Genomic DNA, 26,658 nt, shown 5'->3' with positions numbered 1-26,658 from the left:
TGCCCGGGTATTGATGTGGGGGGGGGGGGGGGGGGGGGGGGGGGGGGGGGTTGGCCGAATAACGAGGACCGAAACCATGCGATAGAAAGCAGATGAGCCCGGTGATTAAATTCGTTAGTGGTTATTGCACTTGAATGTAAGACGCGAGGAAAGTCTGAGTGGATGTTTGACAGAAAGATGAAAAACAATCAGAATGTAAAAGAATCAACCTTGTGTGTTGCACAATGTCAGAATCAGAGCTCAAATTAATCTAATTGCAATGCACGGAGTTAACTCTAAAGCACGCTTTAATTAAAATGTAACCCTAACTTAGTTGAAAAACATCTACTGTGGTCTCAAGATGATGAAATGCCTCATGAAAGGACTCATGCATCTTGATATTTTTCTCTTTTAGTCACTTTTCTTGTTTAGTTTTTTTTTTCATGGTATTTTTATGTGACAGATAAACTCAAAGTAGTTCAGAATTGTAAAGTGGCAAGAAAAAAAAAAGATTCATCTATCCATCTTCAACCTTGACAAGATCCAGAGCCTCCACTGAAAATTTGCATCCACACAGCATGACATGACAACCGCCATGCTTCACAATGGGGATGATGTCATCAGGATGGTGTGCAACACACATACACACACGCAGCATTTTAATACATATGTAGGGTCTCACCTCGGTCCCGTCTGAGCAGAGCTCCTTCTTCTACATCTCTTCTGTGCTCCGTGCATGTCTTTGCTTTAAAGGGGGACAAATCGTAACAACGGCTTCCTGCTTCAGCTCACTCCCCTAAAAGTTAGATAACTACTACTGAGATTAAATCACACACAGGTGAACACTATTAAGAAATTGGGCAACTTCTGACCCAATAGAGAACTTGCAATTAATGCAATTAAGTTTTACTGGTAGCAGTATGTCACAGTATAAAAGTATAGAAGTTTACAGTTAAATAAGCAGAGATAGTTAAAAGCAAATCTGTTGCATATACATTTATATGTTTAAAGGCCAATTGACTGCACTGGAGATTGTTTGCAGTTATTAGAGTAAAGGAGAGTGTGTACAAAAGTAAAAGCCACAATTTCTTTTAGATGTGAAAACCACTTTGCTTCGCTTTGTTCTGATTCAGACTCGTGCATTGCTCTGTGGTGATTTATCACACGAAATACCAATAGATTGCATCAAGATGTGCTGCTGTCACGCAAGAAAATGTGGAAAAGCTTAAGCAGTACGAATCGTTTTTTGCAAGGTACTCTGAGGTGAGCGCCCAGATCACCCAGTGAACTCACTCTCTGGTGACGGTTACACAGCAGCATCTTAACGTTTCACCATAAAACCACCAGTCATACCAAACCCACTGGGGGCTGTGGGAGCTGCCGCTCATTGACCTTCTTTATGCCAAAACCTGACGATCAGTAAGAGTACGTTCTGCCTGCATGTGCAAGTCGCTCAGCGAGAGCTTAAGCAAGCAATGCACGTCAATGCACACCTTAATTTCAAACCACTACAGTGGATCATCTGAAATTAAGTAACATTTAGGATAAGTCCGTTTCAAAGAAGTGCAGAACGAATTTACCGGTGAGTTGTAAACCGAGCTGGAGAGAAATGAGTGTAGGGGGGACTCTGGATTTCACATGAGCCATTTGGTGCTTTGGCAAAGTCAGCATTTTTTTTTTCTTTTTTTTACTTTTCTTGATGGAAACCTCTGAGTTCTGCTGCATGCAGGTGGCGCATGCCAGCATAAGCGGTCATGTGACAAAACATGCCGACAATGTTTTTATTACAGATTTCTGAACAGAATAAACCGCCTCAGAGTGTTGAAGTCCTAAAATCCTCAGTGAGAGACAGAAATACTCAGGGCCTTTCCAGCTCCTCTTCAGTTTCCCTGCTGAAGACAAATTTTTTTGGGTGACATTTTGCATGTTATTTACTCAAGAGCCAAAGACCAAACTAGATGAAACAGCACTGGAACGTTCTTGTCAAAAACACTGCTGATTTGTGATTTGACTGTGCGGGACAAATGGACTGCATCAGCGAATTCATTCTGAAATTTTATCTCGCATGTTTATACTGTGCAAAAAAAAAATTGCAAACAAATCTGACAAACATAAACGTTTCTCTCCAAACATTTGCTAAACTTGTTATAAAATGTAAGTCAGATGTTAATACAAGCCCTAAAATAAATTCAACATTTTTGTCTGCAGCATAACCTCACTGTGTCATATGTCTTGTAAAACAACGATAGCAATTTGTAGAAAATGTCAGCTGCAGTGTAGCATTTATTCCTCCTGTTATTTTTTGGTTCACTTCTTAAACCTTATAAATGTCCAGTTAAGTTTTTAAGTTGATCTGAATTTTCAGGAACTTAAATTTTTGAGGAAATTAGTAACCTCGGCTTTCTGTTTCACTGACGTGAAAATATAATGTGACACAGAGGCCTATTTCTCCGGGGGTACTCTTCAAGATGAGGAAAGACAAGAGAACATTTTGTTGCATTCACAAGAAAACGGTTATTCACCTAAATAGCTAGAGCCGTGACGTACGAAGACTCACAACGAAGAGGAGGGTAAAGAAGGTCATCATGTTGGCGCAGATGACGCATGAGAATCACTTATTTTATTTCATTTCACTTAATTTGACAACAAACAATAAGTGAAGTATGTTTTCTCTCTCCTCTTTTTTGTGGGCATAAAAGTTGTTAGGTGCGTAACAGTTCAGAGTCCAGCTTGGCATTGTACGAGGCAACTATGCGTGGTGTTTACCTGTACTTCGTGGTTCTGCCACGTTTTCCACTTCAGCTCCTTATTAGGAACATTTATCTGATAAGCATCTACAGAAATATGTGCAGAATGTCAAGGCATCAGGAAATTGTATATTACAAGAAAAAGATGCTCGCCCACGTCGTTTTATCTGTGTCATTTATATCAGGAGGAGTGTCACACACTCAGACAGAAAGTAGAAAATGGAGCACAACATGGTTTTCACTTATTTAATATGTATGTCACATTTTGATTTTTATCTTCGTGCAGCTTAGTTTTTCAGTGGTTGGTTTAAGTGTTGAGGAACAAAAACAAATAGATGATCTAATAGATAATCATTACTAAAAATAGTAAAAAAAAACAAAAAACAAACACTGCAGGCATGAGGGAGGATTTGGAGGACGATACTCAAGGTCAGAGGGGGTCGAACTCATTTAAACATAGATCAAGAAAATCCTCAGAATGTATTTACAAAACTAACAAATTGTTCAAATATTTGCCTCTGCACTTCTTAAAATGAAATAATATTTAACATATTTTCACATTAAGGTGATTTGGCAAAATTTGAATAAAAAACAGTTTTGACTTGATTGATCAAGTATTTAAGAATGCAACTTTTATATTGAAAGTTATCTGCAGCCAAGAGGACCACGTAAATAATTTTGGCTGCCAAGACCTTGAGTTGGATGGACATCTATGCTAGTCTAGACACTCATGGTGTGTATTGTGTAAAAAAAAGAAAATGCTGAAATTGATTTGTTTTAAGGCAACACCCCAAGCTCACTGCTTGTGTGATATGATGGAAAACATTTTTTTTTTTTTTTTAAAAACCAGCCAAGACACGAGGAAAAGAAATGTGCACCTTTATAAGTCAGGCTCATCGCAACTTTCATATGCCTGAAGGTGCCACAAACAATTATATGTCGATTTATACAAGATGGGAAAATCCAACTACAACTCTGTCCAGGAAGGAGACCCAGAGTGGAACAGCCTATTTGTGCATCAACCCCAGAAGAGAGAGCATCATTGTCTAGAGGAAAACTACGACTTGGAAATAAACGTGTATAATATTTCCTCACAACTTGAAGGAAGTAACACAAATAAATTGGGCCATTATTAAGTCAGGATTTATTGAAGTAAGGCTAATGCAATGCACAAACTGCTGCAATGGTTACAAGAAATAAAAGAATACTTAATGTTTTTCTTTTTTTTTTTTACTTTAAGTTTTTTTTTTCTTTTGTTTGAAACTGGGAGCCTATTTGTTGAATCTGGTCTCCCCCTCAACTGTTTATCTAATCAGAAGAAAAGCTGAGCGTTGTAAACATTTACTCTGAAGTTGAAATAACAGCTCTGAGCAGTTCTTAAAAAGTTATAAAAGCTGTCAGACCGCCCTTTCTGCAGGCGGAAGGAACCAGATGAGAAATGACACTTTCTGCACTTTTAATACAACAACCGTCTAAAAGATCACATAACTTAGTCCTTTTGACCTAAATTCCCACAAACTTGTGTTTTATGTGCATAAGCGCGTGACATAACCGTGATCTTTTTTTTTTTTGTTAATATAGGGCAAGATGTTCAAAAGTGTGCTCAAACTGGCTTCTGACGAACCCATCTCCTTCAACCTATTGCACAACACCTTTGAATGTTTCTCTGACAAAAAAAAAATGACTGAAAGCTATACTATCGCGCTGACTGAAACATCAGAGAGATTTCAGATAAAAGGATCCAAGAATAAACGACTGACCGAATTGTCACAAACACACACGCAGAAAATACAGTAAATGATGGAGCTGCTTGATTGGCTCATTCTGAGACCGAAGCATTCACCTTCATTTCTTTCTGATGTATTAATCGCTGCTCATTTAGAGCTTCAGTTAATGACATGACTTATTATGTAAATACAAAGGAGCAATAACCTCTGACCTCTATTGTGCTCACATGCTTAACTTTCTTAGAATGAGCTCAACTTTGACAGGAAAGGTTGTGTATGTGTGTGTGTGTGTGTGTGTGTGTGTGTGTGTGTGTGTGTGTGAAAACCCGGTCTGGTGAACCACTTCTGGTAAATAAAATAGAAGTGGGCTTCACTCACTGGAGTCATCTCTGAGCCTTTGAAACAGTAAATACCAAGCCTGGTGACAGTGCAGATGAAATTTTGAGGGACCCGAATGACTAACGAAACAATGAACTATGCATGTATTATGACTGTAATCCTTTCACTGGAAGGAATTAGATTATGTGATAAGTAGATCTCTTAGATATGAGTCTATTTGCAGTATATTTGCATTTTTATTTTTGTGTTGTGCCGATGTTATCAATAAGCTGCTTTGCGTACAGCGTAATTGCTCCATTAAACCAACACGTGGGTGGTAAACCAATTCTTGGAGATCTCCCATGTCAGATATTAAACCGTGGAAATGCCTCCTCCTCCACCAGCACCCCACCCGTCCCACAATTTTGCTCGCGTTTCACCCAACGTGCACGTCTCCCTCGAGGCGACGAAGGCGGCCGTATCACAGCATCCACTTCTCTGCATATGTGCTGCCTTTTATTTCCAGGAAGCTTTGGAGAGAAGAAAAGTGCTGAGTCTCGGTGTTCACCAGTGACAGTGAGAGCGTCGGGTTGCGCCTCGTGTGCCCACACACAGTTTCACCAGACTTGCACCACCACTGATCTCCCCAGTAACCACACAATTAGAAAAACTGTCCTTTCCCTGTAACTGCTCTGCGCGTCTTGGTAAACATTTCCCATAAAGTACACAGTGTGCCGCAGCAGCGCAGCAAGAGGCAACGCGCGTGGCTTCGGTGCAAGTCAAAGTGATTTTGTTTTTTGTTTTTTGTTTTTTTAGGAGGGTAAAAGTGGCAGCAGCTGAAGCGGCGCAAGGTTTGTATTGATTTGTGACCTTGATAGGCGAACTCAAATAAGAAAGTAGAATATGTTGTGGTTGGCACAACCACAGCAAAGACACATATAGAGCCCGTGCTATAGGTTTAGGGCTTTATATGTCTATAGCACGTTATGTGTTACAGTTATTATATAGTTATTACATTGGTGGGTGTACTTCCTGTGTAAATCTTCTTGCTTATCAGGGCCTCAGAGGAACATTAAAGGTAACACAGTAAACATGTGAGAAGTTGTTCCAGTCCAATGAAACCAAATAATCACAAGTTAAACCCTTTGAACTACATTCAAAGTTTTATGTTTGGCTAAAAAAAAAAAAAAAATGTGACTCCACCTCATCCTGAACACAGAATCCCCATGGTGAGGCACGGTGGTGGCAGGATCATGCTGTTGGAATGCTAATCTTCAGCAGCGACAGGGAAGTTAGCCGCTGCCCGTTTGGTATTTCAGCTCTTTAGGACCCAGTTTCTTCGGATGCTACATGAGCCTGACTGCAGCTGGATGCTTTTTGTACCGACCAAAGGTAAATCCCCACCCACCTGCAGGATGTTTTGTACCCACTCCCACTAGTGATGAGTTGGAGGAGTTTTCTACTGCAGAGTATAGACAAAGGTCTGTGAGGATAAAGGCCAAGACATATTAGCATCCAATCTGACAGAAAAGCAGTGGAAAAGTGAAACACATGCACTTTAGGAGAAAAATACAAACTAAAATCTTTTACTCACACAAAAAAAACTGTTTTTACCTGTGGTTGGAGCTCAGAAGTAAAAAAAAAAAAAAAAAAAGAAATGTTGGAGCAACAACTGTAGCTTTGAGTTCACTGCTGGACCCACTGCTGGAGGGATTTCCGGTAAGAGAGGGATCCTCAAGTCAGTAGAAATCTAAAGAGTTGGACTTAAGTGGTGTCTTGGCTTTTAGTGGTTATGTTACGCCTATAAGTCAAATAATTTAATTTGGTCAGGGTGATGATCTGTAGACGTCATGAGACTCATCTGTCTCTCGAAGATTAAGAAAAGTTAACGGTTTTCACAAAAAGAACCAAATTCAACTGGATGTGAGATTATGGATGGATGAGTTTTCCTGGTGTGTCTTTTTAATTTTGGAAATCTGTGTGTGTGTGATTGTTTTGAGTCTGCCGTCTTGTTTTCCTGTCTTTGCTTCGGTCCAGTAATACTTGGTGTTGAGCTGATTCTCTCATTGCTTTGGTCCCACCTGTTTGGGATTAGTCATCACTCTGTTTGCTTTCTCCCAGCTTTCAGCTGTTGGGTTTTACAGATTGTACTTATACCACTTTGCCACATGGCCAAGCCGATTCTAATTTCCTCACGAATCTGGTTTGGAGCCTTTTGTTTAGTCCAATAGTGACTTGGTGCCTGCAGTTTACCAACTAAGAGTTGAGATTCTGCTGGTTAGGTAGTTGGTTATCCATGCTAAGTAGTTCTGCTGAACATTATGAAATCCAGTCTAAAATATAACCAGGAAGTAATTTTGGACACTGCAGGCGGAAATAGTTTGAATCTAACTTTTGGATTTTTTTTTTCTGAAATCAGATAAAATCAGTCTGAACTGAACAAATCCCATTTTTTTTCCCCAAAAAAAATTGTAAAAATTGATTGCATATTTGTATGTAATCGTGTATGAGAGAAATATAGCACAATAGAACTGACAACCATTTAATATAAAACTTGATTTTAAAACTACAAATGAACTTTTTCAGAAAAAGTTTTATATTTATTATTTTAGCTTTTCGGTTTAGTTTCTCCATGCCTGATATGTCTCTTATGTCTATGGTCCAAATTTGAACTGAGGCAAAACAACTATTTTTAGCTTTGCTTTAGTATTGACAACCTAAACTGCAGAGGGAGATTAAGGCCACTGAAACAAAACATTCTGAGAAAGTGGCCCTGATCCTCTTCCGTACTCTTCCGTAACCTCAACAGACCAAAAATGGACAAAGGAAAGGAAGTGACACGTTCTGACCAGAGGAACCCAAAGTTCAAACTAATTACAAGAGGCTCCTTCCTGTTGCTGGAGCCAGTTTCCTTCAAGATAAATCACAACAGTATGTAAGGATGTAACAATTGACTAAGGAAAACATTTTTTTTTCTCCATTCAACAGTTGAATTATAACTGTTGAAAACGAGTTATAATTCTTGTGTAAAAACGGTGGAGTTATGACCAGACTCACAGCACACAAACAAAAAACTCCTGGTTTTGGTATATGAGTATGAAAACTCCACACTCTGCTTTACCAACTCTGCCTAAAACCTTTGACCCTTTCTTAATTTTTGCCAAATTTTTACTCCTTGTGTATTTGCTCTTCTGTTTAACACCTGCTCTGACAAATAAACATCACATTTTTGGTTTTAAGCTGCTTGTTTTCCAGCGTGTTGCACTTTCATCACACTTTAACTTTTTTTTTTTTATCGTTTAGGCTCCTCACCGCAGTGCTGCGAATTGGAAATTGTTTTCTGTTTTGCACGCAGCCTTCCATGCCCTCTGCAAAACCAAAGAGCATTAAGATAAGGAACCTCCCACCTTGAATACTCTGAAAGCGCTGCTGGCTGCCGTGAAAAATACGCAGAATTTGTGTTCATCAGTTCCAGTGCAAAGATTTTCACAACTACTCCAATGTTTTCGGATTGCATGCTTCTCACGAGTGGTAAAAATACAAAAGATGAACTAATGAACTGTGACTGAGACCAATTTAAGTTTACAGATGAATATGATCTGATAAATATTATTGTTGGACATACGTTTTTTTTGTATTATTTGGAAAGTGTGTGTGTGTGTGTGTGTGTGTGTGTGTGTGTGTGTGTGTGTGTGAGTGTGTGGTTCCCTTATGTATTGTACAAGTGCTTGAATACTGTATTTCAGGTTTCTTGCAGTAAAAACAAATAAACTTCTTCCTCACCATATCTATTCTTTAATTCCTGGATGAGTTATTTAGGTTTGAAATCCCTATTAAGGTAACCCAAGTTTCATTTTTTTTTTTTTACTTCTATTTTCTATATCAGGAACATATCTAACAATAACTCTCGCCTCTTTGCACTGAAAGATAAACATAGCTACCGTTTCTCATTCAAATTACCTGCTGGGAAATTGTGTAGGCTGAAGTGAGGCTGTAACCTCAAACCAATACCACAGCTTCTCATCTAACATTTCAGGAGTAAACAAGCCAAGTCATTTACCAGCTACTGTGATTAATGTTACAATTTGAGCTCATGTGAATGGGGCTCACTTTCTCACAGCTCCAGCACATAAACGTCTAATTCGTGGGGGTTATTTTTTTTATCTTTTTTTTTTTTTTTCGGGAACGTCGGGATTTGTGAAGGAATTTTACAGACATGCCAAGCAGGAAGAATAAATGCCGGGGAAAACAAAAAAAATGTGCTTAATAAAATCCACCGTGGCATCCATACATGCTTCCCGATGAATAATAATGAAAACGATCAGCTTTAAAAGCAGACATGCACAAGAACGAGATGTTACAAATGCGGTGGTTTTGTCTGTCTCGGTCTGTGGATGCCCTTTGTGTCACGAAACACACTTTTGCTTTATTTAGAATAGTGTGAGCCAAAACCCTCTGTTAAGAAATGTCTCTTCAGTGTCCTGTTTTTGTGGCCCGTAATACAAAAAAGCCCAAAAAACTACTAATTTTTCCACAGATGCCCCATGTTATCAGGAAGATGCCTTTCAGGTCAGAAAGTTACTTAAAAATTCTGTTTTTTTATAAATGTATAAATAAAGTTTTATATTTTTTTTAAATTATGCTGGATGGGGAAACAGAAATTCTTATTTTTTTTAAGTTGGCTTTAATTTTGTTTCAATCAAACACAATGCGGTGTATATCTCAAATTAAAAGGGTTTAAAGAGTTTATTTTCTAACTCGATGAGAATCAATTTGAGAATTGATGAGGAACTGAATCAACGTGGTATTGATAACGGAATCGGCAAAATTCAATTCCTATCAATTCCCAAACCTAAAGCTTGACGAGAAGAGTAAGAGTAAAACAGGTTACATTTATTAAAAATAAACATATTACAACAGTCTGCAAATGAAAGCAGTCGCACTTTGAAATGCTCTGTCTCATGCAAACGTTTTAAAACAAAGCACTGGTATGAATCAGAATGAGATTAATGAGAGTGAAGCTGTTTACCAATTATCAAAGTCTGATGTGGAACTGTTTCCCACTCTGACTAATTATTAACTCAAATCTGTGAAGAAACCAAATGTTTTTCTTAAAACGGAAGCTGCTCAAAAAAAAAAAAAAAAATGTTTAAGGAAAGCCGCTGACTGTTAATAACCTCTCCGCAGAATCCCACCCCAAAACAGCCCCTTTATGTTGGTGCTTCTCAATAAGCATGTGGTCAAAACTTTATTAATATGAAAATAAAGTAGGGACTACTTCTTTGATAGCATTGCTATTTTTAAAGAGGTAAATCTGGCTGTAAAACAGCACGAAATATTATTTTCGACAGTCAAATCGGACTAATTTATTAGCTAGCTTTCATGTGCTGGTGTGCGCTCGGTGGGGAATGGGTTTACAGACCTGACTGTACACGCTTTGATCCATCTGTTGTGTGATTCCTGAAACTTCTCAAGCCTGCTGTTGCCACACTGACACCGCAGCTGGCCCATTAGAGCAACTGAGTAAGGGAAATGAAAATGTGGTGTGCCCACATCCTCCACACCCTGGCCTTCTGCCATCTTACATTCACTTCTCCTATTTTCACATAAAGAGGAACTCTTGGCCAGTGTTGGACTCAGGACTCTAACGTCCACAGCTCAGGGGCCGGAGCCGCTCCGCTCCCCGGTTCTGACGACCGGAACCAACATGAGCCCGGATGTAATCTCTGACCGGAGGAGAGACGTGACAGAGGATAAGCTTGATTCATTTTATGTAACGTTTGGTCTCGAAATGACTTCTCCAAAATCTGAAACATTACTTTATTTTTTTTCGACATTCTCGTTTAGCTTTTAGATCATCAGTGACCATTAAGGTAAAAGTTATTCTTCCCATTTTGTCAGAAGAGGTTAATGTTAATAGAAAGTACATTTTTGCATAAGGTTACATAAGTAGATCAAATTTTTGTAACTTTTTTGTATGAAAACGTGAACGTACAGAGTTCAAATAACTTTCCCGACCATCGACAGCAACGGTCTCATATCGGCTGTATGTTTGCAAACCGACACCACGTTGTTTAAATAAAGTGGAAAAGTCCATGAAAGAAATTGTGACATGCTTCCAGGCAGCAAAGTGCAAAAACCTCCAATGAGTCACGAAAAGAGTGTCAGAAACATCTGATGATCCCTGTGGGTAGACTGATCAGGCTCTGGGCTTGTGCTGAAGGATGTGGCTTAAGTTCATTTCACTCACAGTGGGAAGAATGGATCATAGTAAATCCTCGAAGCAAATATTACACTGTAGAAAAAAAAAAAAAAGCAGAAGATAAAAACACAACGGTTCCTGCAGCAGACTCTCCATGGCAGCCAGAACAAGAACTGACACACCCAGATCATAAAAAAACACAAGCTTCAGGTTGTCACCCAGTACAAAAAGGGTCTTATCGTTCAAAAGAATTGCTATATAAATCTTTGCTTGTTTTGTTTAAGGTGAAAAGATGGGTTAGCATAAACTGTGTCGAAATAGGATAAACATTTTCCTTTTTCGTCCCATTGCAAGACTTGAATGTGTCTGTGGGTTACATGCAGCGCAGTGAGCTGAAATGAACATAATACATGGTTTTGAAAATTAGTAATAAAAAAAACAACAAAAAACTGAAATGTGAAGACGGCCTTTGTGTTTCAGCTCCCCTGAGTCAATACTTTAACATCTTTCACTGCAATTACAGCAGAAAGTCTTGTGGAGTGCGTCTCAAATCTAAAGCAACAAAGCTCCAGCTCACTCATCAACTTCTAAATTTTGCTTGGATAATCTTTAAGATTTATTTCTGGACTTTGACTGGGCCAATCTAAGACTTTAATTGGCATCAATCTAAGCCAGTCCACGGTTTTTATTCTGTATCCTTTACGGCTTCTGACTGACTGGTTTTCTTCCAGTATTTATCAGTGTTTAGCTCCATCTATCTTCCCGTCAAGTCTGAAATAAACCCCCACAGCATGATGCTGCCACCACCATTTCCAGATGAGGTTATAATGTGCAGTCTTATAATTTTTATTTTTATTTTCCTGAAGGCATTTTTTTTTAGTGTCCCAGAACATAAGTTCAGTAGCTGTGAAGCTATCCATTATTTTTTAATTATCTACCACAATAATCAAATACATTGAGGTTTTAGTCTGTAAATGCATTGGAGACGTATTTTCTCCTTTAGAGAAAATACGTCTCCAATGCACTGTTTACCATAAATATCTTTTAATCTTAGGCCCCAACAGCTTTGCTTACTCCATTAGACGTACTTTGTTAGCAAATACTGACCGCTGTTGGTCTAAGAGTCAAACAGGAAATCAGCGTCAGGGACGACTGAGCTGCAGAAGTTTAAGGATTTCTTCTGATGAACCCATCCGATGTTCATCAGTGGGATTTTGCATCAAACCCATGCAATGATTATCAAACAATTCGGCAGATGTTTCGTGTTCCCGAGATAACTCTATGTGTGTTGGCTTACATAAGCTTTCAATTAGCGCCATCGCCATCATCGTTTTGTCCTTCACTCAAAACAAAGCGGCTGACAAAACAGCCGGCCCTACTAACAAATTAAATGAGCATGTAAAATCAGATAAGCTTTAATTGCCCCACTTCCCACTGCTTTTTTTTTTTTAAATTCTTATTACAGAAACGCATGGAGATAAAGCATCTTGTGTGGATGGAGGGGAAGTGGGAAGGACAGCTCCATATGCGTTACGTCAGCCCGAGGGGACAGCTTGGTCCAACTGTCTTTTCCTGCCACGCTCGTTTGGCCTCAGCAGTCATCATGTCTTGTGCTAAAGGTCTCTCGTCGCTACGAGGCTGCTTGGCACTATCTGCAAGCTACAGACGGCGAACGCACTGATTAAAAGATGTCTTCATTAAAACGATTAGATGCACAAGGCGGCTCAGTTCCCACAGGCGTCCTGCTAACGACGAAGGGGGTGGAAGCAGGAGGAGAAGGGGCCGATGGGAACACGAGGTTCTCCCCACGTTCTAAAGGTTGCTTCTTATTTAATCGACGCAGTCTTAAAGGACTTTAACGGTGTTTGGGCTTGCATGAGGCGATGAGCTGTCCTCTCCTTCAGGGAACGGCCATCTTTTTTCCCCCCACTCCCGACCCGACGAGCGTCTCCTCTACCTGACTCACCCACAACTACAGGCCACTTCCAGGTCATCGAGCTTCCAGTGTGGAAGACCTTGCCAAAGACACAGGAGAGACATTACTTCTGGTTCATTTAACGAAGTCGACAAGTGTTTTAGAAGGGGAGGAGAGAGTTAACGTCAGCCCAGATGAACATCGGCAGCTCTGAGGCGTTCTCTGGTTTTGTCTTTTCTGCTCAAAGTTTTGCAAAGGAGGTGACAGGAGAACGCAGCATCCTCAGCATCCTTGACTTTTTGTTGTTGTTGTTGTTGTCACAACTGTTTCTTTTTCCCCCAAAACTAAATACAAAACACAGTTTTCAAATAATGATTTAAGATCTACCTGAACCTAAGAAGTGGCTGTTGCCATCTTTGGTGGCATCATCTGCCATCAAGCCTCTGCAGTGACTGGAAACCAGTTTTTTGAGTCATCATGGAGGAATTTGACCCACTTTTCTTTGCAGAATTGGTTTATTTTCACCACAGGGAAGGCTTCTTAGCATGAATAGACAGTTTTAGGTCCAAACCTTATCTAGGCCACTATAACCTCCATTTGTTTTTCTTTTAGTCACCTTGCTGGTGTGCTTTGGATGATCACCGCTTTCTTGCATAACCCAAGTAACCCAATTTTTCCCTTTCCAATCCACGGATTATTTTTCTGAAATAAATGAAATTACCACTTGAAAACACTCAGCTAATCTATTTGTGCTAAGAAAATGTGTTTGCTTTTAAAAATATTTAAGTGTGACAGAAAATACATTTGAAAGAGGAGGGGGAAATACTTTTTCACAGGACCACTTCTTTGGAAGTCAAGCTGTAGCAGTGGGAAATGTTTCACAATTGGACATTTTGACCTTTGCTTCACACGTCCTCTGTCAGAAACAAGCTGCAGACAAGTCGCTTGTAGTTATCTCTTGATGATTCAGAAATTTCTTGGCAAGAAAAAAAATAAAATAATAATAATAATTGAAAGTGTGACTCATGATTAAACCAATGCTGATTTGGAGCTCACATTACAGGCTTTCTATTCTTTTAATGATGCATCCGTGTAGCAGAAAAGTGATAAAAACAGTTCATTTCCTCCGCGGTGCAGCTTCAGGCTCCTGCCTCGCTCGGCTCACCTGCCTTCAGTCTCTCCTCCAGGCTCGGCCGGAGGCCTTTCTGTCCCACCACTACGTGCTAATGGCCATTAAAGAACACAAAAGTGTCTTTATAACACTGAGCCGCAGGCGCTGTCGGCTCCACTGTGGCTGATTGCACCTACACACTCCTTTGCTACTTTCATCGGGTTTTTTTTCTTTCCTCCTCTCATTCTGCTGCTGCTTTGTTCTCCGTGGTCTTATCTGTCAATGTGAATCATAGCCGTGTTCAAAGAAAGTGACAGAATTGCTTGTATGAGGTGCTCGCACTCTGCTTCTCTGAATTTTTTGCCCATAACTGTATGTAATTATGCTCATGTGAACAAAGATAAAAAAAAAACAAAAAAAAACGGTTTACAGCTGCAGCACCGATTAGGATCTCAGATAAGAAGTCACGTTTATTCAAATGTTTCATTACTGGATAATTAAAGGACAAAAAAAAATATATGATAATTGATAACGCGATGAGACATTCCTCAAAATGATCATGACTTTTATGACCTTTACGGATGAGGTCACGCTGAAACTGGAACTGACCAGTGACTTCAGTCCATTTCCCTTAAACGACTTCTGTTTTTCTGTTTCCCCTGGAGCTTATCTTCCCTGACAGGAGAACCATCACATCTGACCGAGGTTTCAATGGGAGGAGGCTGGCCCGAGCTGACCACTGTGTGACTGCTGCCCTAACCTTAGACTCCCGCAGGAAGGGGAAGGATGCCGAAAGCTGCAGCCAAAGTTGCATCAGACATACTTTCACAAAAAAAAAGGAAGAAAAATACGGTGCCTCGCAAACATATTTGTACTGCTTAAGCTTTTCAACTTTTTGCCACATTACAACCACAAACTTCAGTGTGTTTTATTAAAGTATTCTGTGGCAGACCAACACAAAATATCCCATATATGTGGAGCAGAAGGGAGAAGTGGTTTTTGCAGGTGTTGTTTATCTGCGATGACTCCGTGCTTTACGTCTTTTGTTGCCAATGAAGTTATACGTCTTCTAAGGTGTGTTTCTACCAGTTTCTACACCCAGAGACAGATTTTTGCCAATTGTTCTTTTCACAATGCCTCGGGCTCAAAGTCACACTCCAAGAGCTGCAACAAATTCTCAATTGGATTTAGGTCTGTACTTTGACTGGGCTGCTCTAACTCTTATTCGGCGCTCAAAGCTGGGCCTAAGGAAGGACAAATATCTTGCGGCCCTCCCGACCATAATTTGAATATGAATTAAATGAATTAGGACAAAACCCACGACTTTTGAATCAAAAATCTACCACCAAAAATATGAGATTCAACACAGCGCGTTCGCCTTTTCCAAGCTTTCTGGTTTCCTACTGTTGCCATGGTAACTAGGACCACATGTCGTCATTCACTTATACTCTAACGTACATTTTGGGGCACCAAAATCTGCCTGTTTTTTTTTTTTGTTTTTTTGTTTTTTTTCTGTAAAACTTGTCTAAATGCAATTTTAAATTAAGACTGACCTAGATCCTGCTTTTATTTTATTTTATTATATACATATATATTTTTCCATTTTCTTCAATCAAAAAAATGAATAAGCTAACTGGATGCTTTTCATCTAACAAGGCAAATGAACAGCAACAAGAACAACAACAACAACAAAAAAACATTTGAAGTTTTGAATTTACAATCCTGTTCCTACAAAAAATCCAAATCAGATTAGTTTATTTGATTGTTGAGTAGGCAAAAAAAAAAGATAATAATAAATAGATTCTTTTCCTGACCTGCTAGTACTTTGAAAGATGTTTCCTGCATAAAGGAATATGTTAGAAATTTTGATACATGTGACAAAAGGTCACCCCTGATGTGAGCCATTCCAGTTTCCACTACTGGTTTATCCCATAAAATCCCTTTCATGATATGTCGAAGTGTGAGGTTGGAATAGGACAAAAAGTGGAAAAAGTTAGAGTTACAGTATGAGGTTGAATATTGCTACTGAATCTAGGATATTAGATCAGTCAATAGTTATTGTGTCACCCTACTGTGGAGAGGGAGTGTAAACAATGTAAGGGCTGCATGACAACTAATAATGACAAGGTAGCCTTAAAATGGACTCTGGAGCGTCACAAATCCAATTTTACACATAAAAATTAACGCGCTATTACTCAGCCTGTGACAAAATGACACGCGAAGCTCCGGAGGTGTTGAACAAAATCTGATACAAGCCCAATTATGCCACAGCGATGTCATCGCGTTATCTGACAACGTTTACCTGGAATTTTTGAATTGTGGGAGGCAGATGCTTCGACGCTGCATCAGAAGAAACGTAGAGGATCGGGTATTTCTGGAGCTCATCCCATACAAGAAAATCAAAGATTCTCATTTTCGGCTTCTGTTGTTCAGCATTGTGACTCATGCTGGCTCTGAGAATTTCTGCGAATTTGCATTTGGTGGCTGTATGTGCAGATAAAAACGAATCTTTTTGCACCTGTGGCTGTAAGAAAGGGTAAAGTAACACAAAAGATTTACAAAATTAAAGTGTAAGGGTTCATTTGCAAATTGGAATTTATTTCCTGCATGAAAACGTTGATGTTTATTTCTTGTCCAAGCTTATGCAAACATATCAGTTTCTGAAGCTTGAGCCTGAAAAAGACTGGCAGCAGCAACTGTAATAAAAATGAAATGACCAAGAGGGGCTGAATATATTTGCTTTATAGATTTGGATGGTTTTTCTTTGTTGTACGTCTTTTTCCTAATACTTTGCAAATTTCCGCTACGGTATGTAACTTTATTACATCAAATCCAAGCAAAAATAAACTGAAGTTTGAAGTTGGGAATCTAAAGAAATTAATGAATTATGTGTGCTTTTACAAGGCTCTGCATGCCTTGTAGTTAGTTGTGCTTTGCTACTTTAAAAATATAGCTTAAGGTTACAGAACTTCTCTGAAAAACCTGTGCGGTGATACTTAAGGGAATTTCGCAGTGATTATCACACAACAAGACACTTCCGACATAAATAAACAAAGCAGGGACGAGAACAAGTTTGTTTTGATGGAGCACTCATTTCATATTTGGGTCCAAAACTCAAGTTATCACCATCTGTCTGAAACGGCAATAAGGGCTCGCTCGAGTTTTGAGAATAGAGCAGGAGCAAGAAATGCAGTCAAATCTATACATCCTTACAAATTTGCCATGAATGCTGGAAAAATTGGAAAAGTTAAGGGAGTGTGGGTGTGTGGCCCTCTGGGCACTGAATCAGAGGACATTACCATACAGGCAAGACAAAATGTCTTTCGATCAAACAGGTGTTCAGTTCAGGGAAGACGTCCTCCTTCACAAATACCTAAGCAGCTGTGTCATGTGTTCACTCATCCAGGAACGCCTCAAGCCACAATAAAGAAAAAACATAAATTTACAAGACACAACCAGATTTCCTCTTGGTTGTTTTTTTTTTTTTTAAACTATGTAGCCAAAACTCAATAAAACAGGTTTTTTTTTTATAAAAAAATATATATATATACCAAGACCTTGCCAGATACTTTTGGGCATGTTTGACACAAACCCATCTTCTCCTGGCCCTCTGGCTGGACTAGAGCAGAATTACATCTCCTCCTTCTCCTCCTCCTCCTCCCACAGCGATGTCAGGAGCTGGAAGCGGGCCAGGATGGGATTGGCTTCCTGCTCCAGGCATGGAGGAACTGGTTACCCAAATATGGAGCGGCCCGTATCAGTTTGGATCGCATGACTCAGCGCCAGACAATATATATCCATGGACTGGAGGAAAACTGGCTACTTCAGAACAGCTGATCACTTAATGATACATCAGGCTCCCTCGCTGGCTTTTATTTTTTTTTTTATTTTAAATTTTGATACTTTCTAAATCACTTTTTTCCCCCCCTTTAAATACATAAATGTGGATTTAACTTAAGAGTCGTCTTGTTTACCTTCACTGAGTTTCCCCTTGTCTTGTTTATGGCTCTTGGATTACTGGCAACAACGTCAATGTCAATCTCACGGCGGTAGGCGGGACCTCTAACGCAGCAGCCAATCAGCGGGCTCCTCTTGAGACGCGCTTTAAAAGCAGAGGAGCGCCTCGGCCGCTGCCAGTAATAAGGAAACTGAGGACAAGTTAGGACTTACAGAGAGAAGAAGAGGAATGAAAACACCTGAATAAATCTCTGGACTCCGCTTTGAATCCATCTAAAGGTACAAACCGACGACTTGGTACAGTACAGTTCCCATGTTTTGGAAGTTTTGCTGTTTTTCGTAGCATTAATAAATACAGCGGGACTTTGCGCTGGATATTGGCACATTTGGGACACAGCAGCATCGTTTGCAGCGCACTCTTGTATTTGACTGTCGGTTTTTTTTTTTTAAGACAAAAAACACACACAATATGTCCACAATAATGGAACAGCCTTTTTATGACGACTCGTTTCTCTCTGCTTATGGCCATCCAGGCGCTGCCCTGCCAGACTACAAGCTGCTAAAGCAGAATATGAACTTGAACTTCTCCGATTCATATCGGAACTCGAGCTTCAAGACACAGCACCTGCGCGCAGACAGTGATTTCTACCCGGCGGGCACCGCGGACGTGGGCTCGCTGAAGCTCGCTTCGCCTGAACTCGAGCGGCTCATCATCCAGAGCAGCAACGGGGTCATCACTACGCCGACCCCCGCACAGTACCTCTACAACCGCGGCATCACAGAGGACCAGGAGGTGTTCGCAGAAGGCTTCGTCAAAGCCCTGGACGATCTGCACAAGATGAACCAGATGGCGCCTCCAAACGTCTCCATCGGCACCGGCGGGATCGCGTGTCCGGCTCCGGGCGCCGTGTTCGCCCACTCTATGCAGACGGAACCGCTGGAGTACACGACCCTGAGCAGCTGCACCACGAACCCTAGCCTGACCTCCACGCCCAGCTACCCGTCCACAACTATCAGCTACCTGCCGCACCACCAGTACCACCAGCATCCCCAGGCCGTGGCGCACGGGTCGCATCACTTCCAGCACTCTCTGGCCGGAGCTGGCGTCCACTCGCAGCGCTTCGGGGGCTTGAAGGAGGAGCCCCAGACGGTCCCCGACATGCAGAGCAGCGACAACAGCTCCCCGCCGATGTCCCCCATCGACCTGGAGAACCAGGAGCGGATCAAGGCGGAGCGCAAGCGGCTGAGGAACCGGCTGGCAGCTTCCAAGTGTCGGAGGCGCAAGCTGGAGCGCATCGCCCGGTTGGAGGACAAGGTGAAGGTGTTGAAAACGGACAACGCCGGACTGTCGAACACGGCCTCCCTGCTGCGGGAGCAGGTGGCCCAGCTCAAACAGAAAGTCATGACTCATGTGAGCAGTGGCTGCCAGCTCATGTTAGCGCCGAAAGTGAAGTCTTACTGAAGAAATTATGCACTTTTTAATGAACACTGGACAAAAACTGCACTGAAAAACATAAGACTTTATACGCTGAGTGGATGAGAACTGAAACGTATGTGGCTTTAAAGAAAGAAAGAAAGAAAGAAAAAAAGCCAGACAAGAAATCCTACAATCAGCCTACAAGAAACACTTAGGGGCATTTTTGAATACGTTTTTAAAAGTGTCGTCTTGGCTTTCCCTGTTTACATTTTTTTTTGTTCGCCCTTTGTGATGCTTTTTAAATGTATAAGTTATTTGTATTTCTTTTTTTTTCTTTTCTTTTCTTTTGTACCTGTACGATAATATTTAAGTAAAAGAAAACGTGTAATTAAAATACCATGCTGCTTATAAAGGTCTGTTCTTTGAAAAACACGGTCGTATTTCTCGTAAATATAACCACACTTGTTGTCACTGATCAGAAGTTTACACCAGAAGTTGCCAAAACGTCCCAGCGTAGGACTTTTTCCCCCCTCCCCTCCTTATTGACGTACGTGCGTAAACCCATATATGGCAACTGTTGCGTGCGGACGTCATATCACGACAAGGTTTCCGGGAACTCCCTCCTACATTGCCAGTCAGAGGCTGCGCTCTCCCCTTCACACCACAGCGAGAGAGAGGTTTGTCAATGAGTTTATTCTAGTGAAGGGAGTTTCCCCCCCATTCTGCTTTTGGTTTCCCAAAACAAGCCTTGTGATCAACAGCTCAGGAAAGAGAAAAAAAAGTTCCATGAAAACATGTCGTAATGACGTTTAAGTTAAAAATGTAGTCGGAAAGAAAAGCTGGCGGAAAGACTTTGAGATGAAAAACGTCAATTTAAAAAAAAAAAAAAAAAAAAGCACCGGTATTAAGAAAAAGCAACTAATAATATGCCAATGCTAAATTCATTAAATTGCTTTTTTTTTATTCAGTTATAAAACTTGCTAGGAAAATCTGGTGGAAATAATCAAATGAAATAAAAAGAGTCAAATTTAAGTCACCTATCTTTGGAGGGTAGGTCAGTAGATTAAATTTTCCTTCAGAATATATCAATTCATGGAGCAAACAAACACCTAACAAAAGAATCTTGGATATTTTCACTTAATTATTTTAAAACTTTTACAACGTAATTAGTTAAGACATGAATAAAATAAATGAATGAAATGAGACCAATCTTTACGAGAGCAACGATGTCCTCGCACCTTCTCCAAAGGTTAGATTTAACAGATAAAAAGACGCCTAAAGTACTAATGGTACACGACTGAAATAGTTAAATGTTTACAGGTTTTCCTTTTAAATAAAATCCGGCATGCATATTTACACACGTTTTTTCTTTTTTTATGTCCAATTTTCAGTCATTTACAGAAGTGATTATTCAAGATGTTTACTAATTTGGAGTACTTTTAGACTTTAATATTATGGTTTCAGTCAAAATGACTAAAATTTATTAGAACATTTCTACTCAATTTTAAATGAAATATACAGACGTATATATTCAACTATCCAATCTTTCCTAACAGGGACTGGAGCCATTTGGCAATCGCTGATTGTTGTGCTGACTCAACCACCACAATAACTCCAATATTAACCAAGACTTGGCAGCTTTGTGACGTACTGTGATCTTCTGCCAGGCAAAGCTGTTCAACTGCCTCAGGTCCAAGAACAGAAGAAAAGGAAAGAAAAAAATAAATAAAAACCCTCACAGATTAGAGACTCAAAGTCAGATTTAGAGTTTTGCTGCCACCTAGAGGTCATTAATGAATTGAGATTCAAAAAAATTAATTTGCACAGAGCAGACAGTGTTTTCCCACAGTTTTAATAGAGATGGTAGCAAATGACAGCAAGGAAAAAATATCACTTTTTTTTTTTGAAAAAACAAACAAAAGGGAGTAAAACTAAACTATAGTTTCAGTGCGTGAGACTAAGAGGTTATCCCATCAACTGTAGCCTGAGCAGACAAGGATAACACTTGTAGAGGAAGTTGATAAGTTTGTTCTAATGGGTGCGAGATCTGTAGTACTTCACAGGGAAACCTCCAATCCAGAAACAAGTGCTGCACTCATGACCAATCTGCTGGACAGAAGACCTTGGGATTTACTGCTTGGAGAAGAAGGCTTTGCTCTTTTGCACGTCAGGGATGATCGTGTCGCTCCCAGGCTTCCAGCCGGCGGGACAAACTGTGCAGAGATAGAAGAGGGACAAAGTTTACTTCAAGTGTCAGAGGTGGTTGATAAACCATGTTATCACAGGACAAAGTACACATGTGTGAATGTCCAAGAGGATAAACCAATATCGCTGCTAGTTAAGGCTAAGCTATGAAGGCAGATGGCTACTTCAGTTTCATCAAGTTATTTTTGACAAATATGTGCAGTACATGCTCAGATGCAGCAAATGTTTGTAAAACTTCAGTGTATTATTTGGTTTTGTGCAACTGGCTCCTTTTATTTCTTTACGTCTCTGCTCGCTGCTCTTTGTAGTTTCAGAGGAGCCTGTGAAAATGACTAGGTAGCAAGTATCTTACCGTTGTTTAAAGTTTCTGTAAAGTAGCTCCAACAAACCCCCACGTGTTTCACAAAGTGGGTCACGGCTTTTGCATCATTATAAAAACATGAATTACATCAGCGAAAACATTTAAACTGGGCAGAATCAGTACTTTTTTTTTTTTAATTGCTTCATCAATAAACTAGTTCCCATTTCTTGAATTTTGTCTTACTTTTTGTACATTACCTAAATAAAGACATGCCCTAAGTTGCACATAAAAAAACCTTAAGAAGCCAAGCCATTTTTAATGGTTTTTTTTTAAGATAACTGGCATTATTTTAAATAATATAAAAAAAATATTGCTTTACAATACAATGCTTGTTGCACAATACAAGGAAAACATGCAACTATGATATTGTTGCTGAATATTGGGATTATATTTAGAACCCAAATTTTTATGACCATTTCTCGTCATGGTTGTTTCCCCAATCATCATCTTAGAAAATACCAGCAACTAGAAATCTATATGTAGTGTGGAGCAATATCCAAAACATTGAAATTGCAGTGCCACACTATTCTACCAGTGTTACCATTTAAAGAACAGCAAAAATGGTACCAAAATCTGAACAGAGTTGTGATATAATTTCAAATCTAAGATTACCGAAAGCTCATCTTTAACCCACTTAATGACTTTGGGTAAGTATAGCCTCGTCTGCTTCTATGTTACCCTAGTTCAATGGCTTTTCTCAGAACACATTCAGTAGACTTACTACAATGAATGACCACAGGTTTCCTGTGTTTAAAACCACATTGTGGTAAATAAGAACTTGAAGCTAGGCATGGTCGAGGTAACAATATTAATTTTATGTTAGTTTTAAACTCAAATACAGCAGTCAGGTTTCAGGAGCAGAATTAATTTGAGGTTTACTGCTCTGCCTCATGGGCTGTGTGGTTTTGTTGCTGTGCAAAATGAAGTCACTGCACCAGATTATTGCACAGAATATCTGATTCCGGGAGTAGAACATGAATTTGCAGATCTAAAGTTAATTTGATGATCTAGCATTGGAGATCTTCATGCATCTCTGCACTTAGAAACCTTAAAATAGTGGTTTTCAAAGTTCAGCATTTAGCTTGAGTATATAATAATTTTTATGAGCAAACTGGATCAACTTACCCTCTCCGTGTTTGTCAGTGTGCTGGAAGGCTTGCACCAGACGCAGGGTCTCATCCACAGAGCGACCCACAGGCAGGTCGTTGATGGTGATCTGCCTCAAGGTCCCGTTACCGTCAATCACAAACAAACCCCTGAGAGAACAAAATGACACCCCAGGATCAGCAAAATACATTAAACGCCACGTTCCATCTTTTGGACAAATCTTTTTTTTTTTTTTTAACCACCCAAAAAAATAAAAAATAAATAAAAAACTTTAATCTAAGGGGTCAAACTGACCTGTATGCAATGCCTTCATCCTCCTTCAACACGCCGTAGTCTCTGGAAATTGATTTTGTGAGGTCTGCAACAAGAGGGATCTTCATGGCACCCAGTCCTCCTTCTTTCCTTGGTGTATTGATCCTGAAGAGGTGGAGAAAAAAAAAATATTTATACACACACACATATATATATATATATATATATATATATATATATACTGCTCAAAAAAATAAAGGGAACATTTCACTTTAATTTTGTGTGTGGCTCCAAATCCAGGCCTCCATTGGTTAATAAATTTGATTTCCATTGATGATTTTTGTGCGATTTTGTTGTCAGCACATTCAACTTTGTACAGAACAAAGTATTCAATGAGAATATTTCATTCATTCAGATCTAGGAGGTGTTATTCGAGTGTTCCCTTTATTTTTTTGAGCAGTGTATAATGTGCATATTCTGAAGAAAATAATCCCTGGCAACACTCAATGACTGCTACATTAAGTTCTGTTTCAGAAAGCACAAAGTAGCCGTTTGATATAGCAACAAGAAGTCAGGAGGCGACATTTCTATAAGTCGACTTTTAGGGAAAAAGCAGAAATCCAACAAAAAGCAACTCAGCAGCTGACTTAAGCAACACAAGAGTTGAAATAGTTTCAATTATTTTTGTGGAGGAGGAAGGTGTTAATATAAAAAAGAAGATCAGGCAAGTTGTGCAACACCTCCTTTCCTTCTAGAAGGAGTGAGACGAATTGAAGGCCGTTATTAAGACGCTTATCAGCAGCTGCAGAAAGGCAGCAGGGCAGCAGATACACTAGGGTGGGATCTTGTTAGGCCAGAGTTCCCTCCTTATTACACAAACATCAATACCTAGACAGCCTGATCAAACTTTTACTTTAATGGCTTAAAACAGCAAGAAGCTTGGATCCCTGACACTCCAATTTGATTTTAAAAGTTTTTAAGCATTATCTTTTGTTGAGTTGGAGGGACAGCTATGTACAAGTACTTTACTCCCAAGAACCTCTTACCATGCCAAGTGGGTGAAATGAGAGTCAATGGAGCAGCCGATGACTTCACAGTTAATACGGCGGAAATCCTCTGCTCTGTCGCTGAAGGCAATGATCTCAGTCGGGCACACGAAGGTAAAGTCCAAGGGGTAGAAGAAGACGACCACATACTTCCCTGAGGGACACAGAAAAAACGTTTAAACTCTGGTTCTCATCAGATACTGAGCATACAGTGCACACCGTTTTATTTTCCAGGGATTCAAAAAAAAAAAAAGACACCTTTGTAGTCAGACAGCTTGATTTCCTTGAACTGGCCATCGACCACAGCTGTGGCCTTGAACTCTGGCGCAGGTTTGCCAATCTGAGCGTTTCCAGAAGACATGATGGTGAATAACTGAGGGAGACAAATACTTAAAGCATTAAAAACACCAGAATTAACATCTACACCGAGAAGCAAACTAGACATTTGGATAATATATGGTTAAAATCCCCCCCCCCCCCAAAAAAAAAAAAAAAAAAAAAAACCAGAAAAAAACACAAAAGAAACAACAACTTTTTTTCTTATTTGGTACACTGCAGAATGCAGACGCTAAAGGCAAAGGCATTGCTTTTGCCTTCATTTAGAAATGAATAAAAAATCCCTTTCTGGGTCACTTTGGTGTTTTAGTAAAAACATTAATGCAGTGAATTTCACCAGTTGCAGAAAGCCTCGCATTTAAATTAGTTTCAACAATAAAGTCGATAAACAAGCACAGACCAGCGTGAGCAGGAAGCTGCGCTTCAGGAACAAAGAAAGAGCCAGAAACACTTGAAGGAGGAGGAGGAGGGAGCAGTGAACCCGGACAGCCTGCCTGACTGCTTGTGGCTTAGCTTATTCTTAGCTCCGTCTACTGCGCTCATACTCCTGCGCTCCTCTTTCCTTAGAGGACAAACATTTTCCTGAAACTATGCAGACACTCCTAAAATAACATTCAACTAAAGACGCAAACTTTATATTCCGCGCTCACCTTAGTTTCGCAGGGCTGTAGGAAACTTGGCTACGGAGGTCTACGGCTTGCTGAAGGCAAGAGGATCCAAGGAGGGAGATTCTGCGCAAAAAGTACTCCAGGACAGCTGTGACCTCCGGAAGTACAAATGTGGCGCTTTAAATATAAAAGCATGGAGTTTGAGACCCAGGTCACACTTCTTTTTGACTTTTGACGTTTCCTCAAATAGAAGATAATTTAAATTCGAAATAATAAGCTGTGGCGACACTTTTAGGAAATTTTTATGCTTTTATGCTTTGCAAATATAAGTGAAGCTGAAATCCAAAAGTGTCTATGAAAAGGGGGAAAATGATACTCCTAAATTGAGCCTAACAGTTAATAAATGTAACATGTTAATAATAAACAAAAGGGCTAATGGTAATTTTGCTCTGGCTGGGAAGTAAATGGAATTTTTGTCTGGTACCCACTAGGGCTGGAAAAATGTAATAGTATTCTCAACTTTTTAGGTTAGTATTTAAAAATGTAACATTTCAAATGTACACCAAGTAAATAAATGTGCCAAAAAAACCCAAAGAGATAGATAGATAGATAGATAGATAGATAGATAGATAGATAGATAGATAGATAGATAGATAGACTTTTATTTTGAAAAGAACAGTTCCAGCGGCGTAGCGTGCTACTTCCGGTTAGCTCATAGAGTGATGTGCAGAGCGGTTTCTTGAATGTCCAAGGTAATTTTGTTGTTGCTGATGGATTCATTTATTGGCTAAAATTACGGATGTGTATAATTTGTAGTTCATTCGTGCTTCACTTGAATGAGGGGCTGCGCTAATAACATGCGGGTAACCTTAGGATTGCAAATCTAAACAAAAGACTAGACAGGTAGCTCAAGTTAGCTTTTACTTAAAAAATACAAACGAAATTTTCACTTCGTCGTATATTTTTGTGCAATCAGTTCAGATTAGAGCAACAAAATTAGAAAATAAGTCGATATTGTTACAAACGATAACTGCCATTAAGACGTTATGATCAGATTTTACGTGATATGTTAGTTGTGTCGCGTTGTTTACGTTGGTTATTTCTGTCAAAGTATAATATGACGAAATATTGATTTATTGTTATCGGAAATCATTTCTGTTATTTATTTATTTTTTTTATATGATATGATTTCTAGGGACTCTGCAAGAAGACAACTCCTCCTCTCAATTAAACCCCCGGGTTTAATTCAGTGTAAATGGACTCTCAAGGTAAGTTTACCAGTAATAAAATTGTTGTGTAGATAAGAAGAGCTAAATATGAGAGAATTATTGTCCCACTGTGTACAATATGTTACATCCCTAAAGCTTCAC

The 26,658-nt window shown here is 39.6% G+C and overlaps 2 protein-coding genes and 1 long non-coding RNA gene across 3 annotated transcripts in view; 1 reads left to right on the top strand and 2 right to left on the bottom strand.

Moving 5' to 3' along the window:
• LOC106963380 (uncharacterized) overlaps positions 1-859 on the bottom strand; it is a 10,640-nt gene extending 9,781 nt beyond the window's left edge. Inside the window, exon 1 of the long non-coding RNA XR_001428180.1 lies at positions 662-859. This is a non-coding gene — a long non-coding RNA (uncharacterized LOC106963380). The remainder of the gene's footprint in view (positions 1-661) is intronic.
• Positions 860-17,821: 16,962 nt separating this feature from the next.
• On the top strand, positions 17,822-21,294 carry LOC106963387 (transcription factor jun-B-like). The gene has a single exon (XM_015058274.1). The coding sequence runs from the start codon at positions 18,426-18,428 to the stop codon at positions 19,416-19,418; it is 993 nt and encodes a 330-aa protein (XP_014913760.1). The 5' UTR covers positions 17,822-18,425; the 3' UTR covers positions 19,419-21,294.
• Positions 21,210-25,445, bottom strand: prdx2 (peroxiredoxin 2). The gene is made up of 6 exons (XM_015058275.1): positions 25,331-25,445; positions 24,603-24,717; positions 24,345-24,498; positions 23,341-23,463; positions 23,065-23,195; positions 21,210-21,586 (listed from the first exon to the last, which is right to left on the bottom strand). The coding sequence occupies exons 2-6, from the start codon at positions 24,703-24,705 to the stop codon at positions 21,504-21,506; spliced, it is 594 nt and encodes a 197-aa protein (XP_014913761.1). The 5' UTR covers positions 24,706-24,717; positions 25,331-25,445; the 3' UTR covers positions 21,210-21,503.
• Positions 25,446-26,658: the final 1,213 nt, after the last annotated feature.

Source organism: Poecilia latipinna, unplaced genomic scaffold (assembly GCF_001443285.1).
Source record: "Poecilia latipinna isolate Pla-1442-1.1 unplaced genomic scaffold, P_latipinna-1.0 Scaffold1528, whole genome shotgun sequence".
NCBI classification, from domain to species: Eukaryota; Metazoa; Chordata; class Actinopteri; order Cyprinodontiformes; family Poeciliidae; genus Poecilia; species Poecilia latipinna.
Note: the sequence above shows the minus strand (reverse complement) of the source record. Positions and strands in the feature narration are given on the sequence as shown.